The sequence below is a fragment of the Staurois parvus genome, unplaced genomic scaffold (assembly GCF_062004578.1).
Source record: "Staurois parvus isolate SC_StPar_1 unplaced genomic scaffold, SC_StPar_1.0 ptg001302l, whole genome shotgun sequence".
In the NCBI taxonomy this organism is placed as follows: Eukaryota; Metazoa; Chordata; class Amphibia; order Anura; family Ranidae; genus Staurois; species Staurois parvus.
Genome location: NW_028319098.1, coordinates 9,716,571 through 9,739,680, shown reverse-complemented (window position 1 = coordinate 9,739,680; position 23,110 = coordinate 9,716,571). Strand labels below are relative to the sequence as shown.

The 23,110-nt window shown below is 43.3% G+C and overlaps 1 protein-coding gene and 1 non-coding gene across 2 annotated transcripts; both read left to right on the top strand.

Annotated features, from left to right (window-relative positions):
- The first annotated feature begins 9,745 nt into the window (after positions 1-9,745).
- Positions 9,746-17,210, top strand: TMEM70 (transmembrane protein 70). Its single transcript, XM_089661026.1, has 3 exons — positions 9,746-9,925; positions 13,972-14,080; positions 16,527-17,210. Exons 1-3 carry the CDS (start codon positions 9,779-9,781, stop codon positions 16,973-16,975), a joined length of 705 nt encoding a protein of 234 aa, XP_089517152.1. The 5' UTR covers positions 9,746-9,778; the 3' UTR covers positions 16,976-17,210.
- Positions 17,211-21,605: 4,395 nt separating this feature from the next.
- LOC149437189 (U11 spliceosomal RNA) lies at positions 21,606-21,738 on the top strand. Its single transcript, XR_016308172.1, has one exon. It is a non-coding gene; the product is annotated as a U11 spliceosomal RNA (small nuclear RNA).
- Positions 21,739-23,110: the final 1,372 nt, after the last annotated feature.

The following is a 23,110-nucleotide window of genomic DNA, read 5'->3' as shown; positions in this document are numbered from 1 at the left end:
AGGGGATCATGCTCTTCTTCAGTATGTCACAGTTTATGTTGGCATTCATGGTTCCCTCAATGAACTGTAGCTCCCCAGTGCAGGGAGCACTCATGCAGCCCCAAACCATGACACTCCCACCACCATGCTTGACTGTAGGCAAGACACACTTGTCTTTGTACTCCTCACCTGGTTGCCACCACACATGCTTGACACCAACTGAACCAAATAAGTTTATCTTGGTCTCATCAGACCACAGCACATGGTTCCAGTAATCCATGTCCTTAGTCTGCTTGTCTTCAGCAAAATGTTTGCGGGCTTTCTTGTGCATCATCTTTAGAAGAGGCTTCCGTCTGGGATGACAGGTCTGAGCACTAACAGGTTGACCCCCCACCCCTTCAACCTCTGCAGCAATGCTGGTAGCACTCATACGTCTATTTCCCAAAGACAACTTCAGGATATGACACTGAGCACGTGCACTCAACTTCTTTGGTTGACCATGGCGAGGCCTGTTCTGAGTGGAACCTGGCCTGTTAAACTGCTGTATGGTCTTGGCCACCGTGCTGCAGCTCAGTTTCAAGCTTCTTATAGCCTAGGCCATCTTTATGTAGAGCAACAATTCTTTTTTTCAGATCCTCACAGAGTTCTTTGCCATGAGGTGCCATGTTGAACTTCCAGTGACCAGTATGAGAGAGTGAGAGTGATAACACCAAATTTAACACACCTGCTCCCCATTCACACCTGAGACCTTGTAACACTAACGAGTCACATGACACTGGGGAGGGAAAATGGCTAATTGGGCTCTGTTTGGACATTTTCACTTGGGGTGTACTCACTTTTGTTGCCAGCGGTTTAGACATTAATGGCTGTGTGTTGAGTTATTTTGAGGGGACAGCAAATTTACACTGTTATACAAGCTGTACACTCACTACTTTACATTGTAGCAAAGTGTCATTTCTTCAGTGTTGTCACATGAAAAGATAGAATAAAATATTTACAAAAATGTGAGGGGTGTACTCACTTCTGTGAGATAATGTAAATACCTGTAATAAATAAATAATTAGGAAGCACATTCTGAGAAATTCCATGCAACCATTACTGGAATACATGCATATAGACAGGAAGAGACAAGAGGTTGGCGGTGCTATCAGGCACCAGATATTGTAATATTTTGTAAAAGAAAAGAGTATGAAAATTGTCTAATATACACAGCACTTTACCACAATACAGTTGCAAGAAAAAGTATGTGAACCCGTTGGGATTATGTGGAGTTTTGCATGAATTTGGCATAAAATGTGCTCTGAACGTCATCTAAGTCACAACAATAGAAGAACACAGTCTGCTGAACATAATACTACACAAACATTAGATGTTGCCATGGTTTAATTGCACATAACATGTAAACATTCACAGTGCAGGGAGGAAAAAGTATGTGAACCTTTGGACTTAATAACTGGTTGACCCTCCTTTGGCAGCAATAACCTCAACCAAACATTTCCTGTAGTTGCAGAGCAGACCTGCACAATGATCTAGAGTAATTTTGGACCACTCCTCTTCACAAAACTGTTTCAGTGTAGCAATTGTAATATTTTGTAAAAGAAAAGAGTATGAAAATTGTCTAATATACACAGCACTTTACCACAATACAGTTGCAAGAAAAAGTATGTGAACCCGTTGGGATTATGTGGAGTTTTGCATGAATTTGGCATAAAATGTGCTCTGAACGTCATCTAAGTCACAACAATAGAAGAACACAGTCTGCTGAACATAATACTACACAAACATTAGATGTTGCCATGGTTTAATTGCACATAACATGTAAACATTCACAGTGCAGGGATGAAAAAGTATGTGAGGCCCTAGCTTAATGACTTCTCCCAGAGCTAATTGGAGCCAGGAGTGAGCCAACCTTGACTCCAATCAGTGTGATGATATTGGATGTGTTGCTGACAGCTGTCCTGCCCTTAAAAAACACACACCTGTTTTGGGTTTACTGGTTTCAAGAAGCACTGTCTGATGTGAACCATGCCTTGCAGAAAAGAGCTCTCAGAAGACCTACGATCAAGAATTGTCGAGTTGCATGAAGCTGGAAAGGGTTACAAAAGTATCTCCAAAAGCCTTGATGTTCATATGTCCACTGTAAGACAGACTGTCTACAAATGGAGAAATTTTAGCACTGTTGCTACTCTCCCTAGGCGTGGTCGTCCTGTAAAAATGACTGCAAGAGCAAAGCACAGAATGCTGCATGAGGTAAAGAAGAATCCCAGAGTGTCAGCTAAAGACCTACAGAAATCTCTGGCACATGCTAACATTTTTGTTGACACATCTACAATAAGGAAGACATTAAACAAGAATGGAGTACATGGGAGGACACCACGGAGGAAGCCATTGCTGTCCAAAAAGAATATTGCAGCACATTTGAAGTTTGCAAAAGAGCACCTGGATGTTCCACAGCACTACTGGCAAAATATACTGTGGACAGATGAAACCAAGATTGAGTTGTTTAGGAAGAACACACAACACTATGTGTGGAGAAAAAAAAGGCACAGCACACCAACATCAAAACCTCATCCCCACTGTAAAACATGGCGGAGGGAGCATCATGGTTTGGGGCTGCTTTGCTGCCTCAGAACCTGGATGGATTGTTGTCATTGATGGGAAAATGAATTCCAGAGTATATCAAGACATTTTTCAGGAAAACGTACGACCATCTGTCCGCCAACTGAAGCTCCGCAGAGGATGGGTGATGCAACAGGACAATGACCCAAAGCATACAAGTAATTCAACAAAACAATGGCTGCAACAGCACAGAATACGCCTTCTGGAGTGGCCCAGTCAGAGTCCTGACCTCAACCCAAATGAAATGCTGTGGCATGACCTTAAGAGAGCGATTCACACCAGACATCCCAAGAATATTGCTACACTGAAACAGTTTTGTGAAGAGGAGTGGTCCAAAATTACTCTAGATCATTGTGCAGGTCTGCTCTGCAACTACAGGAAACGTTTGGTTGAGGTTATTGCTGCCAAAGGAGGGTCAACCAGTTATTAAGTCCAAAGGTTCACATACTTTTTCCTCCCTGCACTGTGAATGTTTACATGTTATGTGCAATTAAACCATGGCAACATCTAATGTTTGTATAGTATTATGTTCAGCAGACTGTGTTCTTCTATTGTTGTGACTTAGATGACGTTCAGAGCACATTTTATGCCCAATTCATGCAAAACTCCATGTAATCCCAAGGGGTTCACATACTTTTTCTTGCAACTGTAAATGTTCAGTTAGGGTCTACAGCTACTTTACAGAGTGAAAACAGCAAAATATAAATACCTTTCTGATGACCCAAGTCTTGAAACATCTCCACAAGCCTGTTCCGCAGTTGCTGTTAGGATTCACCCAGCTGGATGAGTCATATACCTTCTTCCCCCCATTGGATGCAGTGGTTCTTCCCACCTGTTCATATGGTCTAAACGGATATACAAGCAGGTCAAATGAACCTTTATTAAAAATTGTCCACGTATAAGTGGTACCCCATATAGAAAAAGGATCGAAAATCGGCCAATTTTTCGGGCGAAACAAAATTGGCCAATTTTCGCACCGTTAGTGGGTTAATTGGTTGGCCGTTTTTCGGGTTTTGACACATTTTTTTTCATCGGTGAAGTTGGAAAAAATCGGCTGATTTTGCCGATCGGCCGATTTTCCCGGCAATGATGGGCAAATCGGCCGATCGTTTTACCGATAACAAATCTGCGCATGAGCCGTGACCTGCAAGAAGAAGAAAAAGAAGAAGAAAAAAGAGAAGAAGAAGAAGAAAAAGAATTCCAGTCTGCTATTATATTTGACATGAAAAAGTTTTGCGGTTGCAACAATGTATCTATTTGTATCTGAATAAAAACATCTGTATCCGAAATGGATACAAATGGATACATTGTTGCAACCACAATACTTTTTCATGTCAAATATAATAGCGGAGCTCCCTGCAAGGGACAGAAGTAATTAAATGCCGGCAGTAGACGGGACGTAAATCGGTCAATTTTTTTTACCGTTGGTGGTAACGTTGGCCTATTGAACGACCGATTTTTCATTTTTTTTTTTAAAACGGCTGGTTTTCGATATGTCTATGGCCTGCATAATGCTGCATTTTTGGGGACGCTATACTAATGTGAACGCTGGTATAGTGCAGATCTGATCAAAGATATTGATCTATTCAGACACTATACTAGCAATGGAGGTTTATTGTGTATGAGCGTGTTCCTGTGGCAATCAAGGGGTTAAATGTGATGACTGGTGAACTGACGGGCAATCTGACGCTATCCGAGAGGGGCGTGAAAAGCACAGGAGCGCGAATCACATATATATATATGTGACTTTGTGCACCCATACCGCCCTGTAGCATTATTTCTGCTATAGGGTGGTCAGGAAGCAGTTACGGAAGCGGTTTGTGTTACGTCGCTGTGTTTCTTTAACTGACAATTGCGCGGACATGCAACACTGCACCCAAATTAAATTTACATCCTTTTTTTCCCACAAATTGAGCTTTCTTTTGGTGGGATTTGATCACCTGTGCGTTTTTATTTTTTGCGCTTTAAAAAAAAGGCTGCCAATTTTGAGAAAAAAACATTTTGGACTTTTTGCTATAAAACATGTCCAGTAAAAAAATGTAAAAATCAAATTTTGGCATAAATTTCGGCCAAAATGTATTCTGCGACATGTCTTTGCTAAAAAAAAATCCAGATACGTGTAAATTAATTGGTTTATGTGAAAGTTATAGCGTTTACAAATGGCAGTACAGATACTGGATTTTTACATTTTTTTTATACTAATAATGGCGGCGATCAGCGACTTATGGAGGCGATCAGCGACTTATGGTGGGACTGCGGCGGACATTCTGACATTGGGTGGGAACTGACTTGGGGTCACTGACATCCCCAGTGACACCAATACAGTGATTAATGCAAAAAAAAACCACTGACACTGTACTAATGGCACTGGGGAGGATGAGGTTAACTTTTTTTTAGGTAATGAAAGGGTTAACTGTGTGAGGGGAGTGTTTTAATAGGGGGCGGGGGGTGCTTCACAGGACACTGATCCGGAGAGATAAACTCCTCTCTCAGGATCAGCGTGTGCTCGGAACTGACAGGGAGCAGACTTGCAGTGTAAACACTGCAGCGGTGCTCCCTGTCAGTGATTGCTGGCTATCGCTGGGACCCGGCGGGTAATGACCCATCGGGACCCGGTGATTGACACCCGCTGCCGCGATTGGCTGGACGGGTAGAGCGGGCACGTGCCTCGCACCTGTTTTGCTGACCACCGTTTAAAAATGCCGTTCTGAGCAGCGGTGCCACCCTGCCTCAGTAAAAACACTGTGGCTGGTCGGCAACCAGGTAATTGGCAGGAATTTCCTGTCACTTCCTCTTTGGCTATGGGGCAGGAAGTGAAGGGAAATCGGCTTGTTCCTGACCTGACTCTGATTACTCTCCTGCTTGATACTTGTTCCTGACCTTGGCTCCGCTCCTGACTTTGGCTTGCTTATGTATTGGTACCTCGCTGTCTGCCCGTTGATGACCCTGGCTATTCCTATGACATTGCTCCTGTCTCCCATCCCAGCTTCCTGTCTTACTCTGGTGCACACCTGGCAACCTACCATACCAGCTCTGCTTATTACTACTGTGCCTGAATCGGAGGTTCATCAGTCTTCCAAAGTCTCCAACTGCAAGAGCTGCAAACAACATCTTGGCACTCTTGTCCCCCTGGTCCCTAGACACCCTCTGTTCCACTTTTAGCGGGGTCAGGGCTAGTGACACAAGTGAGGCTGACCTCATCATTTCAGTGTCCAATCAGGTACGTGACACCTCCCTCACTCTATCCAAATTGAAAAAAAAATGTTTTGCCTATAGTTCTACTTTAATTGCCCTGCCTATTTTTGTCTGTGTCAGATCTAATTACTGTGTAGTTTTCACCTGCAGTACACTAGCCAGAGAGACCCAGGGATTGTGGGATATATAGTTTTTTCACAGGAAATGTTAGTTCTCAAACTACAGACAGAGGTCATGCATTACCTGTGCAATGCCATGCTGTATTTCTCATTTTTCAAACAAGCAGAAATTGCTGGCACAGGAATGTGAAGATTTACTCTACTATAGGCTGGGCGTACAGGGCAACAAATGACACCATGAAGCTACAGGGTCAATGCACATCTGGTGGAAAGCACAAAGTGAAGATAGGACAGTTTTTAATGTCTTTAATGAGTTAGGTCTTTGTATTACACATGTATTTATACATTACAAACTACTCCCTGTCTCTAAAAAAAAAATTAAATAAAAGCAGAAAAAAAGATTAACAATGCCTGTTCTGAAGCCCTGTGCCTCTTTCTTTCACTCTGTTGTAGAGCTATGGTCACCATGGGTATCTTCAACACCTAAGTCGTCTGAATGTGTCATGTACAGTATATAAAAGTGCCCCTGCTGCATGCTATGGTTTCACCTGTCTGTCCAAGGGATACACAAGTGTCATAGCTGCTAGCGGATGGATGCACAGTGTATAACAGGGAATCAGGTACCCAAGACTCACAAAAGTGGTGTATATTGAAGAATCTTCTATGGTGTATTTCAAGGACAATTGGAGACACAAACAGCAGAACAGAAAATATTATTCACATGGTGGATTTAAATTTTTATTCTAAGGGTTCAGGGGTCCTTATTGCCTTTTGATAATCTGAAACAGCGCTTTGGGCACCCTAATTCCCACTTCTTCCACTATCTGAAACTTTGTTGTGCCTATAACTGCCAATTTGGAGGCCTTCCCTTGGACCTTACTTCTTCTGATCTTGAAACCTTGCTCTGGGATGCTTCCCTACCCAAATAATTTTTCAAAAGGTGTAAGGCACCCATGCCCTCTGTTCTTGTTGGCATGGAGGGTCTCCGCTTTTAATGGCAGGCGCGTGTTCCAGATATTGATGAAGAAGATTGGGAGGATATGTGGGAATATCCCTTCTCAGAGTTAGTTGCCAGTAGAGACCCAATTGGTTGATCCAATTTAAAATACTACATAGAATATAATTGACACCACAAAGGCTCCATAACATCTACTGTGGACTTCTTCTTAGTGCTGGAGACGTGTGACTGATTCTGACCATATATTTTGGTCTGAGGTAACACAATTTATTACCCAATTGACTATGATCTATATTCCATTGAACATTGACATTTGTTTGCTTGGTCTGGTGGGTTCTCTGGCTATCTGACGTGCTCTTAGGACCCTCATAAGCCTACTATTGTTTTATGCCAGGAAAGCTATCACGTTAAAATGAAAATCAAAGGAGACTCCTACTTTGACATTTTGGAAACTATGATAAATGCAGTCATTACCCCTTTATAAGTCCACTTATCTTTCTCGTCGGTGCCCCTTTAAATTGAAAAAAGTGAGGGATTTATGGCTTGATTCCTCTACCACTAGATTAGTGACTAATGATAGACTTCCTGGAATTGATCCTATTCACCAGCTCCCTAAGCCCATGGGCAGGATTTCTTACCTCTGTTCCAAGATTCCTGCATTTGGGGTGCATGTTGGGACTGCCTTGTATCCTGTCCTGTATTACATTCTTTTTGTGGGTAGCCCGGAGACAAATGTTTTGACTTTCACTGATTGCGCTAATTAGCTATGAATGCCCCAGAGGCTCTGTTTTGTAACTATTCATGAGAAAATGAATAAAAAGAATTATTTAAAAAAAAAAAATCTATTGTAGAGGTCACTTGAGGGCTTGTTCACACTGGCCATATGCTAAAATCACATATGCTAGTGTAAGTTCTATGTTGGTGGTAGGGAACAGTGTCTTGCATTTTTACAATGCAAGGCACTGGGTTTTTTTTTTTACGAATTGAAATGTCAACGTGATATTTCATTCATATGCACTGCAGTGAAGCAGTATAGTGAAAATGGACAGTAAGTGAGCTCCAATACATTTCCAAAAAGTTCAGCATGTCTGCATTTTTCTACAATGCACTGCAACCCACCTGATGGCAGCATTAAAGTGTGAACAGGGCACAAGGAAGCATTTGCTTTCTATGTGTCCTTGCACTGATAGTGATTAGCAGTGACTAGAGAAAAACCCAGGAGATGTCATGCGCCTCCTTGGACTTAACTCATAGTGTGCCTGCACTTAAATTTTTAAAAAGAGGCTGAATTCCTGAAATTTGGCTTTAAGACCGCATACTTGAATAGATTATCCTTAAAACCAGAGTTTAGTGTCAGTTTAATGTGGAACTTCACCCTAAAAGGGAAGTTCCACTGATGCTCCTCCTCCCCCTCCTCTAACACTTTTAGGATATTTTCTTTTAAGGGGGGATGGGTACCACTTCTGCTGGAATCGCCTAGGCGTTCCAAGTGGAAGTTCCCTCACCCCCACACATCACAGGTCCAAGAAGGCTGTGGAACCATTCACAGGGCACATCACAGCTGGCCTATGCACAGTGGGGAGCTGTCATGTGAAGTTGCAAGGAGTGACAACCAGCTCCCCTTGATTAACATGGTGGTGCTGGGCATCTGAAGTCCAATGAAGAACCGGTCTGGGTGAGGACAGTGCTGGATCCCTGGACAGATAAGTATCCTTTTATTAAAAGTCAGCAGCTACAGTAATTGTGGCTGCTGACTTTTAATCTTTTAAAAAAACGACTGAAGACCTCCTGTGATTTTATGACCGGCCTTGTTACATTGCATTGTCGATCCCTTTAAATAATTTATAAAAAACAACTGAATATCCTCTTTAAGATCACCACTTTTTCTGGAAAAAATAGTGGCCTTAAAATATCTTTCCTATAAAAAATTTCAGCAAGTCCTATTTTTACCACCCCAGTGAGAATCCTACTGTCAATGTAACGTTCAGAGCCAGGAGAGACCCTGAACACGCTGTGCCCACCACCATCATCACAGTGCCAAGGTAGGTGCCCCCTAGGGTGGCCACCTCATTCCTTTAAAACCGAACACATATTAATTGCTTCAGGTTCTTGAGCTGATTAAGGTGCTAATTGAACTTGCTGAGTGCCTTATCTGCATTAAATTAGCCTCAGAACCCGTGTAATTAATGTGTGATCAGGTTTAAAGGGATGAAGTGGCCACCCTAGTGCCCCCTGTACTCAGCAGGTGTGGATGTGCACACAGTGATCATCCACAGCCCAGTCTAAGTGCCCATTCATACCGCTGCGATTTGCGAATTTAAATTACAGCTAATGAATGTGAATATCAGTGTCACATGTGCGATTTGCTGCAGTGCAACTTCTAAAGTAGTTCTTGCATGACTTTTTCTGCAGTTTATTGCGATTTCACATACTTAGAACGTAATGGAATTCACAATGCAAATCTCAAGAAGTCATTGAAAATCTTCACAAGTCGCAATACAGTCTTCAGAAATCACGCTGAAATTGCACACAAATTTTGCGATTTTAAATCACAGTGGTGTGACCAGTGACTTAGGTGGTTTATAAAACATAGGCCAGCCCATACACAGCTATTGGTCATGTTTAACATGAAAACATGGGATCTATTGTCCTGGACAGAGTCTTTACTCCTGGATTGCAATGTGTGAGAGATCAGTCATTACAAAGTGTACTGTGCACACAACACCGCACATACAGGAGATGAGTTGGGGGTGAAAGTCCATTTCCTCTGTAGTAGTCATCATGTGAATGCTGCACCTGAGGGCAGCCAGCAGGGGGCGCGGTGGGCAGCAGGTAGACGCTCTACACCCAGGAATGCAGAGTCCGGGGACAACATCCGGGTCACAGAGGGCGGCCTGTCATTGTCGGGATGCTTCGGTTGGCACTGTGCGGTAGACGGCCGGCGGGGCTGGTGGGGGCTCTCCGGGTCACCTGCTGGGGAGTGGTGGGGGGCCGAGTGTGTCCTCCCCTCCCGGAGAGAGGAGCAGAGAAGGCGAGCCCTGGGACTTCCTGCCAGGTGCTGCATGGAGGGTGTATGGTGTGCTCATGGGACTGTGCATGGAGGGCGTATGGCGTGCTCGTGCGACACTGCCTGGAGGGCGTATGGCGTGCTCGTGCGACACTGCCTGGAGGGCGTATGGCGTGCTCGTGGGACACTGCCTGGAGGGCGTATGGCGTGCTCGTGGGACACTGCCTGGAGGGAGTATGGCGTGCTCGTGGGACACTGCCTGGAGGGAGTATGGCGTGCTCGTGGGACACTGCCTGGAGGGCGTATGGCGTGCTCGTGGGACACCGCCTGGAGGGCGTATGGCGTGCTCGTGGGACACTGCCTGGAGGGCGTATGGCGTGCTCGTGGGACACTGCCTGGAGGGCGTATGGCGTGCTCGTGGGACACTGCCTGGAGGGCGTATGGCGTGCTCGTGGGACACTGCCTGGAGGGAGTATGGCGTGCTCGTGGGACACTGCCTGGAGGGAGTATGGCGTGCTCGTGGGACACTGCCTGGAGGGAGTATGGCGTGCTCGCGGGGCACTGCTTGGAGTGCGTTTGGCGTGCTCGCGGGGCACTGCTTGGAGTGCGTTTGGCGTGCTCGCGGGACACTGCTTGGAGTGCGTTTGGCGTGCTCGCGGGGCACTGCTTGGAGTGCGTTTGGCGTGCTCGCGGGGCACTGCTTGGAGTGCGTTTGGCGTGCTCGCGGGGCACTGCTTGGAGGGCGTATGGCGTGCTCGCGGGACAGTGCATGGAGGGCGTATGGCGTGCTCGCGGGACAGTGCATGGAGGGCGTATGGCGTGCTCGCGGGGCAGTGCATGGAGGGCGTATGGCGTGCTCGCGGGGCAGTGCATGGAGGGCGTATGGCGTGCTTGGAGGGCGTATGGTGTGCTAGTGGGGCAGTGCATGGAGGGCATATAGTGTGCTCGCGGGGCAGTGCATGGAGGGCGTATGGCGTGCTTGTGGGGCAGTGCATGGAGGGCGTATGGCATGCTTGGAGGGCGTATGGTGTGCTAGTGGGGCAGTGCATGGAGGGCATATAGCGTGCTCGCGGGGCAGTGCATGGAGGGCGTATGGCGTGCTTGTGGGGCAGAGCATTTTTTCTTTTCAACGGAGCAGTGTGAAGGGGCCCTTAGATGTGGCTGCATTAGTTTGTTTTTGCCTGGTGATCTGGCCAGTAACACACCTCCTGTATTAGAGTGCCTCTACTCTGGATGAAGGAGCACAGGAGGCACCTTGGACAGCAGCATTGCTGGGGGGCGGTGATGTTAGATGTTCTGGCAGATTTAGATGGATTGACTAACACAATAAATCTCCAGCTCACATGTTTTAAAAGTGGAAATAAACCGTGGTCTGCTCAGCCAGGGAAGCTGCCTGCGTATGATCTGCAGCTGTCGTCATGTGATGACTCCAAACGTTGATAGTTATATATATTATAACACATCATTATATCCCCAATATCCTGGGAATGTCCCTGGTTTTTAGGGCTTGTCCACACTAAATGCAGTCCAGTGCTTTTTTTTTTTTTTTGGCTTCAAAAATACATGTACAATGTTTTCCATGTATTCCAGTGGCCCTAGTTCACACCAGTGCAGTCAAAAAAAGCACTGGACTGCATCTAGTGTGGACCAGCCCTAAAAAAAACAGATTCCTGGGATGCCGGGAATGTAACGGTCACATTTGTTTGTGCTCTCAACCAAACTATCAATGTCTGGAGTCACCACATCACAACACATGTGCAGCACCATGGCAACTGCAGATCAGAGACTAAGATAGCAGCTTCCTTGGCTGAAAAGGACAGAAGGGTTTACTTCCGCTTTCAAAATCGTTAAAGTGTCAGAGGGTTGAAACACATTTATTTAAAAAGGAATACAGCTGTTATTGTAACTGATGGCGCTAAACCCATCAATGCAACGGTTTAGGAGCCAGTTCACACCACAAAAATGCACTCCGGATGCGTTATTGCTTACAGTTCACACCACGTTCTATTCCAGTGCAATCTGATGCGTTTTGCTATGTTCCAGTACTGTTCTGTGCAGAAAAAAATGCAGCATGTTCTATTTTTTTTTCGGCATTGGAACTGAACAGTATTGAAACATAGCAAAACGCATCAAAAACAGGGCTAGGCTGCGCAAAATCACCATACCCGCACCACTCTTGGCGGCTAAGGACGTCAATCACCAGGTCCCGTCTGACGATTCTTGGCCTACACTCGGCATTCGTCGGGTAAAGCTGAGAGGGGAGAGATCTGTATGCAAACAACACAGGTCTCTCTCCTGTCAGCATGGAGGTGCTGTTTTTTTTATCTCTGCACAGCATGTCTCCTTAGTAAAACACAGCACACAGTTAACCCTTTGATCACCCCAGATGTTAACCCCTTCCTGCCCAGTGTCATTAGTACAGTGTCAGTGCTTTTTATTAGCACTGATCACTGTATTAGTGTCACTGGGGATGTCAGTGGCACCAAGTCAGTTCCCCCCCAGTGTCAGAATGCCTGGCGCAGTCCTGCTATAAGTCGCTGATTGCCGCCATTACTAGTATAAAAATAATAAAATTCCAGTATATATACCACCATTTGAAGATGCTATAACTTTCACGTAGACATTATTATTATTATACAGGATTTATATAGCGCCAACAGTTTGCTCAGCGCTTTACAATATAAAGGGAGACAATACACGAGACAGTACAGATACAATACACAAGGGGTTCAAGGGCCCTGCTCCTTGGAGCTTACAATCTAGGAACATTCTGCTAGACATGTAGCAGAATACATTTTGACCTAAATTTATGAAGAAATTTGAATTTTAAAAGTTTTTTATTTAATATGTTTTATAGTGAAAAGTCAAAAATATTGGGGGGTTCCAAAATTCTCAGGTTTTTTTTGTTTATAGAGCAAAAAATAAAAAAACAGAGGTGATCAAATACCACCAAAAGAGAGCTCCATTTCTGGGGAATAAAGGACATAAATATCATTCATGTACAGTGTTGAATGACCGCACAATTGTTAAAGTAACGCAGCGCTGTATCGTAAAAAATGGCCTGGTCAAGAAGGGAGGGGAAGGCAAGTGGTTAAAGGAAAAATAACAGACAACAGACTTACTGTCCAGATCACCAGGGGAATAAAAAGACTAATCCAGACACCATATCTAAGGATTGGTAAGTAGCTATATATTCCATTTTAGTTGTGTCTATTACCGCTTTGAGCTCGGGTTCACACTGATGCGGTGTGGAATTCGTATCGGTTTTTGTGTGATTTGCGCTCCATATCACAATTGCACCCATTCATGTGAACCGCTGTGGGTGTGTATTTTAAGTTAACACCCTGAAGTCGGTTCGGAAAACATGGTGCAGTGTGCAGAATCAGATCGCATGGGTGTTCACACCCATGCGATCCAGTTCTGATGCGGACAAAATGTATAGCTCAAATTGCACCGCACATGCGATTTGCTGCACCGCATCAGTGTGAACCCGGGTTACAGGATAAGTTCACCTTTTCTAGTAAACATCCCAGGCAGTCGAGGGGAGCCAGTAGATATTGAAAATCTGTGCAGTTTTGTAAAATGATCTCTAGTTTAATTGTTTTACCTGTTGGCCCTTTGGGTCCCTCCAGAAGCCTGGATAAAAAAACCTCCTAGTTAGTACCCTCTGGTCTTGACGTGTTCTGGAGATGCAGGAACTGTTGGATGTTCATTACCAGCATTGCAGGAGTGAAATCCAACAGTTTTTAACCAGGCTTCTCAGGGGACCCAACTGGCCTACAGGTACAACTATACAAATAATGAGCATGAGCAGTAGATACAAGTAAAGCCAGGTGTCTGCTGTCATTTTTAGGTGCATAGACTACCTGGCTGTTGGGATTCCTCATCCTCAGGTTTTTTCCCCTGACTGGCTTTTTGGAACAATATTGCTGATTGGATTGTGTCCTTCAGTTTGATGTAAAGCTGTACTTGATGCTCCATTTTTGGTGCTTGTGTGTACATGCTCATGTGGGTCGTTCACTCCAAATGTCATTACATCCTTCTCATTAAGAGCAATTTGTGAGACTTTTTTTTTTTTAATCTTTGTTTCTTAGGCTCTACATGATTTGAGGCGTGTTCATTTTTACAGTACGTCATCCAGTCCATCACTACCTGAAGAAGGCAGATTGGTCTATACCGGTAATCTGGCCAGGGCAGTCTTCGGTATGTCCCACAACCTTCTTAAGGGAAATTATTACCTTGTGTTTGTTTATAGTAGTAGAGTCTTGTACCATGTCAGCCATTGATTAATGCAGAAAGTTGGAGCTTAAGTGATGGTCTTTATTGGCAAGCTTAAAGTGGAACTAAAATCATAAAATGGCAAACAGGCTGGCTCTTTATTGTAAGAGACATGCAATGTATTTTCTGCACTGTAATAAACTTGCCTGTTTGCAATCATCTGCAGCATGGACACTGAGCTGTGCATTTCCAGCACAGTATCAGTGTGTCGGGATGCATCACTCCCATGCTTGCACAAGAGTGACATCATTCTGGCCTGGCCAATCAAGACAAAGACTGACACCTAGGTGAAGCTGGGGGAGTAAGCCAGGACCATTGAGGCAGAGGAAGGTATTCCCGACTTTACTTCTGCTTTAAGTTTTTAAAGAAGCAAACTTTCAGCATGCTGTAGATCCATTCATCAGGCTTTTTATAATTGTATAAAGCCTGAAGACTGTATCTTAGGCATCTCGAAATTTGAACCTTTAATAAATTAAATGGGTTTATACTCAAAAGCAAACATTTATTATAGTGCAGCTTACCAGTTCTTGGGTGTGATTGCTGAATTAATTTTCTTTTTTAGGCTTTTTCATCTGGTGATCCATCCAGGAGGTCTGTAATTTTTCAACAGATCAAGTTCTCTGCATGAATGTGACAAACCATGTCCTGCTGACAGGGGTGCTTAACCTCCTTGGCGGTATGATTCCTTCTGATTTTTTGTGCTGAAAGCGGTACCATTTTTTCGCATGGAAATAGTTTTTTATTGTAGGCTGTAATTTTTAGGAAAATTTCCCCACAAATCATTACTCAATTCTGTAAGTGGTTCTGATTTACTGTCGCTGTTCTCTAGCCGGTCTAAAACTGCTTTTGACGTAAAGGGACGCTTTTTGGACGCCATGGACTTTTCTAAGTTTCCAGGCAGAAAGAACAGACAAAATGCAGGCAGGGCACAGGGCAAAGCACTAGGGACAATATGTATGTGAAATGGGATGAAACAGCAATGTTTTACTATTTAAAATTGAAAAAAAAAAAATGACATTTTTTAAATTTTTTAAATTTCCCGCCGCCGCCCGTACGTCCCGACGTCACAGGGACCGGAACACAGAAGCCGGCTGCTGGCATCGGCCGGAGGAGATGGCCGGGGACGCTGCAGGGGACACATCGTGGGAACGAAGGACAAGGTAAGTGCTGCAGGGACCCCCAGAGCAGCGCCGCATGGTAAGCCCGAGTGTAGCTCGGGGTTACCGCTTGTGGTATAGAAATTCTACCCCGAGCTACACTCGGGAAAACCGCCAGGGAGGTTAAAACAATCCGCTTCTATTTATGTAAAACCTTTATCTCAAAAGAAAAAAAATGTTTGTTGTAGCCGAGTATAAAGTGTTAGCTGGAGTTCAGCTTAAATTTGTTAGTGTATTTAAATCTGTTAGTACATCTGACATTCCTCTCCCCCCCAGACTGACAATGCTGCTGTCCAAACATACTCTTTCATCCAGAGTTTTGTCTCGCTAATACGGGAGGTGTGTTACTGGCCAGATCACCAGGTGAAAACAGGGAAAAAGCCTAATAAAAGAAAATTAATACAGCCACCACATCTACTGATTGGTAAGCTACCATATATAAATTTTAAGTTAGAAGCTGATTGGCTACCATGAACACCTTCACCAGATTTTGCACTCTCCATTTTTAGTAAATCAACCCCTTAGAGTCCTGGTTTCTGATGTCACCAAATAGAACTTCGTGAGATGAAAAGACTCCTGTTGTACTACTTGAGGCAAGTACTGAAACCCTGTGCATGGGTTGTGCTTTGATTTCCTACCACAGTTATTACTGGTAGGTTAACACAAGTAATGTACAGGGTATGGGTCCATGTCCTGAGACATGTTTTTAAAGCCTAAGTTTAGACAAAACTAAAAGAAAAATAGCACGAGCAAGGTGCACACTAATACAAAGTGAGGTTTAACCTCTTCACGCCGAGTGTATGCAAATATGCGGCCACTCAACAGCTGGGCCTTGATGCCGAGCGGCCGCATATTTGCGTACCATTTGTAAACAAACGTGCTGAGAACGTGCACCCTGCATGCCCACAGCACGTGTGTCAGCATCCCATGGAAAAGTCCAGATCTCTCCTTGCGATTGGGACCTTTCCGATCATGTGACAGCCAATTACAGCAGTCACATGACCATAAACACCGCTCCGCCTCCCGGCGTGAAGGGGTTAAACTAAACTCCAATTCAGGGGTTCAGAGACCTGAAAATAGTTTTAAGGGTTCTTCCAGGGTAAAAATGTTGAGGTTGATTAGATCAATGATTGTGGTAACGTTTGAAATATCCAGTAATACACCACCAGGAACCAGCTCTACATGATGCGTTCTGCCATTTTTTTTCCACACAGGTGTGAAGTTCTTCTCCTATTCCACCAGCTTTGCTAGCTTGTTTCTTATGCCGTATATTTTGATGAAGACTGGCATTGGAGTGGACAGCCTTGTTCTGAAAGTAGTTTTCTGCAGTATGGTGGGATTCTTCACCTTTGCCACCCCTATTATTCTGCACCTAATAACAAAGGGGTATGTGGTTCGCTTGTATTACAATAGCGACAGAGACTTGTTCACTGCGGTGACATATAACGCCTTTCTTGCAAAAAAGAGGACTGTGTTTTCTCCTGCCGATGTGGAGGTTCCTGGTGTGAGTAAGATGTTTACATCTTTCTATGCTAAGAAGAAATCAATGCTCATTAATCCAGACTTCTTCCCAATTCCTTGGGACTACAATCACCTTATGGGCTATGATAAAATGTTCACCTTCAATCAGAAAGATCTGGATAAGCCCTCAAAGAACCAATAAAACATTTTCTCTGTGAATATGTGACAGTCTTTCTAATGTTTATATACAACAAGGGTATCAGATTTATGATGTTACAAATACCTTTTTGTAAGTTTTATAACACGCTCATTAATCCAGACTTCTTCCCAATTCCTTGGGACTACAATCACCTTATGGGCTATGATAAAATGTTCACCTTCAATCAGAAAGATCTGGATAAGCCCTCAAAGAACCAATAAAACATTTTCTCTGTGAATATGTGACAGTCTTTCTAATGTTTATATACAACAAGGGTATCAGATTTATGATGTTACAAATACCTTTTTGTAAGTTTTATAACACGCCTCTAGGAACAGTGTTGCCCCTGACAACTAACTGTGTTTTTCCACAGCTGCACTGTGTCCCACAGCTGTATATTGATAAGTCACAGACATCTATAGTAACATGATTAAAGTGCAACTCCACTGAGAGGAAAAAAATCTACCCCATTTCCATTATATGCATTGCAATAGTTCAAAGTTTGTGTATAATCAGAACTGTTTTTACATAGTCTGGCTGAAAAAAGACAAAAGTCTATCCAGTTTAACCATAAAAAAAAAAGTTATAATCCTACACCCACAGTTGATCCAGAGGAAGGCAAAAAACCCAGCAAAGCACGATCCAATTTGCTCCTGCAGGGGAAAAAATTCCTTCCTGATCCCCCGAGAGGCAATCAGATATTCCCTGGATCAACTTTACCTGTAAATGTTAGTATCCAGTTATATTCTGTGTATCTAAGAAACAATCCAGGCCTTTTTTAAATCAATCCACTAAGCTGGCCAGAACCAACACTTGAGGGAGCCTATTCCACATTTTCACAGCTCTCACTGTGAAGAAACCTTTCCGTGTTTGGAGATTAAATTTCTTTTCCTCCAGACGTAGAGTGCCCCCTTGTCTTCTGTGATGACCTCAGGGTGAATAGCTCTACACCGAGTTCACTATATGAACCACTAATGTATTTATACATGTTGATCATATCCCCCCTTAATCTCCTCAAAAGAGAATAAATTCAGCTCCTCTAATCTTTCATTACCCTTTTGTCTCAATCACCATTGTTGCGGAGACAGAACAAGAGGGGAAATCCAACATTTTTGCATTATCACTATAACTAGAGGCTGATTTGTTTCGATGACAACTGTCTCACTTCCTGTTGTATCTCTTGAATGTGAAAGTGAAGGGTTACAGACAAACTAATGGGGTTAACCTTTCCCTACCCAGTGCACAAATAAAGAAAAAAAAATATAGCCAAAAAAAGGTTTCTCTATACATACTTTAAGCAACATTTACCTTCTACAGCTGAAAGTGACGCTTTCACTTCTACTGTTAAGTGGGACATAATCACACGATCCGCCACAGAATTGCAATTAGCGATCAACTGTCGGGCAAAGAGGCGAGCAGGGATGAGTGCAGGAAATTCAGTCTCTAGGAGTGGACTGCATACAGTGCATCCAGAAAGTATTCACTGCGCTTCACTTTTGCCACATTTTGTTGTTACAGCCTTATTCCAAAATGGATTGAATTCATTTTTTCCTCAACAAACAATACCCCATAATGACAATGTGAAAGAAGTTTGTTTTGAAATCTTTGCAATTTATTAAAAATAAAAAACAAAAAAAACCCACATGTACGTAAGTATTCAAAGCCTTTGCTCAATAGTTTGTTGAAGCCCCTTTAGCACCAATTACAGCTTCAACTCATTTTGAGTATGGTGCTACAAGGTTCGCACACCTATTTTTGGGCAATTTCTCCCATTCTTCTTTGCAGTTCCTCTCAAGCTCTATCAGGTTGGAGGGAGAGCGTCGGTGCATAGCCATTTTCGGATCTCCAGAGATGTTCAATCGGGTTCAAGTCTGGGCACTGGCTGGGCCACTCCAGGACATTCACAGAGTTGGCCTGTAGCCACTCCTTTGTTATGTGGGCTGTGTGCTTAGGGTCATTGTCCTGTTGAAAGATGAATAGTCTCCCCAGTCTAACGTCCAAAGTGCTCTGGAACGGGTTTTCATCAAGGATATCTCTGTACATTGCTGCAGTCATCTTTCCTTCGATCCTGACTAGTTTCCCAGTTCCTGCCGCTAAAAAAACATCCCCACTGCATGATGCTGCCACCACCATGTTTTACTGTAGGGATGGTATTGGCCAGGTGGTGAGTGGTGCCTGGTTTCCTACAGACATGACGCTTGGCATTCAGGCCAGAGAGTTCAAGCTTTGTTTCATCAAACCAGAGAGTTTCGTTTCTCATGGTCTGAGAGTCCCTCAGGTGCCTTTTGGCAAACTCCAGGCGGGCTGCCATTTGCCTTTTACTGAGGGGTGGTTTCCATCTTGCCACTCTACCATACAGGCCTGACTGGTGGAGTGCTGCAGAGATGGTTCTTCTGGAAGGTTCTCCTCTTTCCACAGAAAAATGTTGGAGCTCTTTGAGTGACTGTTGGGTGCTTGGTTAGCTCCCTAGCTAAGGCCCTTCTCCCTTGATCACTCATTTTGGCCGGGCGGCCCGCTCTAGGAAGATTCCTGGTGGTTCCAAACATTTTCCATTTACTGATGATGGAGGCCACTGTGCTCATTGGGACCTTTAATACTGCAGAAATTTTTTTGTACTCTCCCCCAGATCTGTGCCTGGATGCAATCCTGTCTTTGAAGTCTACGGACAATTCCTTGGACTTCATGGCTTGGTTTGTGCTCTTACGTGAACTGTTAACTGTGGGACCTTATATAGACAGGTTTATGCCTTTACTAATCATGTCCAATCAACTGAATTTCCCACAGGTGGACTCCAATCAAGTTGTGGAAACATCTCAAGGATGATCAGTGGGAACAAGATGCACCAGAGCTCAATTTTGAGTGTCATGGCAAAGGCTGTGAATACTTATGTACATTTGTTTATTTTTTATTTTTAATAAATTGCAAAGATTTCAAAGCAAAATTCCTTTCACATTGTCATTATGGGGTACTTGTAGAATGGTGAGGCAAAAAATTAATTTAATCCATTTTGGAATAAGGCTGTAACGTAACAAAATGTGGCAAAAGTTAAGCACTGTGAATACTTTCTGGATGCACTGCACATTGTATGGCATATATCCACCACCTCCTGCGCTCAGGGGCTCAGATCAGAGGAAGGTCAATCAAATAAAATGATAATGTTCATCCAACACTGATCAAAGGTTATGCAGCTCTAAGGCAAAGCTGGGGATGCTTGATATAGACTGTAGTAGAGAAAACAAAAGAGCGCACAAACCTTGCACAGTATCTCAAACAGTTCATGAATTTATTGATAAATTATACTCACAAGAGTAGCAGTAAAAAAGGCATATAGCTTCCAAAACCAACACAGGGTTAGAAGACACTTGCGAGTTCCATCTGGAAGGGAGATAAACTCTTGGTCAAACTGACGTGTTTCGAAGGGGGGTCCCTTCTTCCTCAGAGCTTAAAATGTCTACAAATGAGGACCTGGATTGCTGGTAGAAATGATCTATTTTCAGTTCAATTACTATTCAGAGGAGGCATTCTGACACTATGGGGTTTATTTACTAAAGCTGGAGAGTCCAAAATCAGACTCCCTTCTGCATAGAAACCAATCAGCTTCTAACCTCAGCTTGTTCAATGAAGCTTTGGCAATGAAACCTGGAAGCTGATTGGTTTCTATGCAGAAGTGAGTCTGATTTTGCACTCTCCAGCTTTAGTAAATAAACCCCTATTTGTCAGTGTTTCTGTCATTGTTTGGCATACCCTGGTGCTGTCATGGATCCAAGAAGGCAGCACAAATTTTGGGGCATTTTTTTTTTAATACAGTTCCTACAAATATTATATCAATATATGCTGATTAACAAAAGAGTAAGTAAGGGAAATAAATAGAGGGTCATTTCCCAAAGACCGTATTTCTCAACCTTTTTCCAGTCAGGGCACCCTTGAAAAGTGTTTTCAGTCTCGAGGCACTTAGTTTAAGGCTTGGTTCACATTATTGTGTGTTGGTTAATGTACATTCCCGACATCCAGACAAATGCACAGCTCTTTAGCAGAAGCACAGGGGTATCATTAAGGTGAAAAAAACCTCTTGCCTTTTAGAACCAATTTAAAGGAATCAACTGATGACCATAACCTTGCTACAAAACTGAAATGTGTGTTTTATAGATGGTTGAATCAGCTTTTTACCATCCAGCTTCAAAAAGTAGCCTATGCTTACCTTCAATTCAGAGCTGCCCCCAGTAATTCCCTTAGGCCAGGGGTGGCCAACTGTGGCCCTCCAGCTGCTGGTGAACTTCAAGTCCCATCATGCCTCTGCCTTTGGGAGTCATTCTTGTAACTGTCAGTTTTGCAATTCCTCATGGGACTTGTAGTTCTACAACAGCTGGAGGGCCACAGTTGCCCACCCCTGCTTTAGGCCACTAAGCCAGCTTTGTGGATTTAAAAATGGCCATCTCTTGGCAGGATACATGAGTATCCAACATTTCTGGATGTGTTAAATGCTGAAGAGCCTTACGGAGACTGCAGTGATGGAACAGAGGGGGAGAGCAAGAGGCACAGTCCACTGGAAAGCATAATTGCTCTTCTATTGTAGGGCACTTTTTTTTTTCTGGAGATTGACAGAGTCACGGTCAAGGAAGGTAAAGTAAGTGAACAAAAGGGCTTTGTGCCATGTTTAGTATATCATGATCTGCTAGATTAGGGGTCTGTCGTGAAGAATCAACGCCAAGAGATTTTAAAAGCATCATTTTTTCAATCTGCCTGTGATTGTAATTCTAGGTGTTCTAAAATAAAAGAAAAAGCTGGACATCATAATGTACCATAATCACCTGTCAGGTCTTTTTTTCATAAAATCTATTTGTACAGTGACTTTAAAAGTAGACCATACCACCTTTGTGTGTTTACCTCCATCACAGCAGATACTGTGGTAAAAACAGGGTCACTATATAGTGTTTGTGAGTGATGTTACTGCTGTGTAGAATTTCTCAACCACTTTTCCAGTAAATCCCGAGGAAGAAGAACTAATAACAGTTTTGTGCAACTTTGTAAATAACATTTTAAGTACCAAAGCTGAGAACAAGTTATTCCTGCTAATGTATGATTTTCTATTAAAATAATTGTATTTGTTTAACCCCTTTGCTGCCAGAGCCGTTTTTGTATTCTTTTTTTGACATGTTTAATAAATCATTTTAGTTTTTAATTTATAGAGTAAGCACACCACATAGCCAAATTGCTTTAGCAATAGGTTTGTATTTGGCATATACAATACATACAATCGCCCAGCAGGTACACATAACCAAATATGTCATCTGACATCAAACATATTACAACAAAGATGCTCGCTCCATAATGTTGAATCACAGCAAAGAACATGCATATAGATGCAATACACCTTAAAACGTGTAAGAGCTGATGTTTAGAATTACATACAGGAATACAGTACCCAGAATAGATGTAAAAAGAAAAGCTGAGCCAGACCTGGGAGAAAAGAGAAGAGGAAAAAAAAAATGTATTTTTCTGTTGTGCTAGCTAGACAAACTAGGTTTCACCCTGTCCCTGTGCAGTCTTGGCCTATGAAGCTGGTTGGCACATGGTCCAGCCATGCTATGAATGGCAAGTCTTGGGAACAGGGAGGAACCAGGAGTGATGTCACTCTGAGGAAACAGGAACCGGAAGTGATATCACATACAGCTGGCTGGGTTCAGTAGCTGACAATGGCAACCATTGTATATAAGGTCATGTGCTCCAGTGAGAAATTAGGTAGGAGGTTCTTGAGAAAGGGTTTTTTTGGATACCTGAAACATTGTTTTTTATTTTTTCCTCCTCTCTCTTTTCACCAGGGTCTGGCTCAGCTTTCCTTTTTTACTCTATTCTGTATTTTTCGGGAAAAAATACACTTAAGTTGATTTTTGGGCACTCAGACACAAATTACCACATTTTGGTAAAATATAAAAGATGAGGTTGTACCAAGTAAATAGATACCCAGCATGTCAAACCTTAAATTTGCGTGCACCCATGAGATGACAACAAACGTCAGTAACCTATATTTTCCATAGGAGATGCTTTGAAAGCCCCCTGGAGGTCACCAATTTGGTGTAACGGAGGATACCTGGAGTCTGGTGCTAGAAATACTGCTCTCACTCTGGCGTGCGCGGTGAT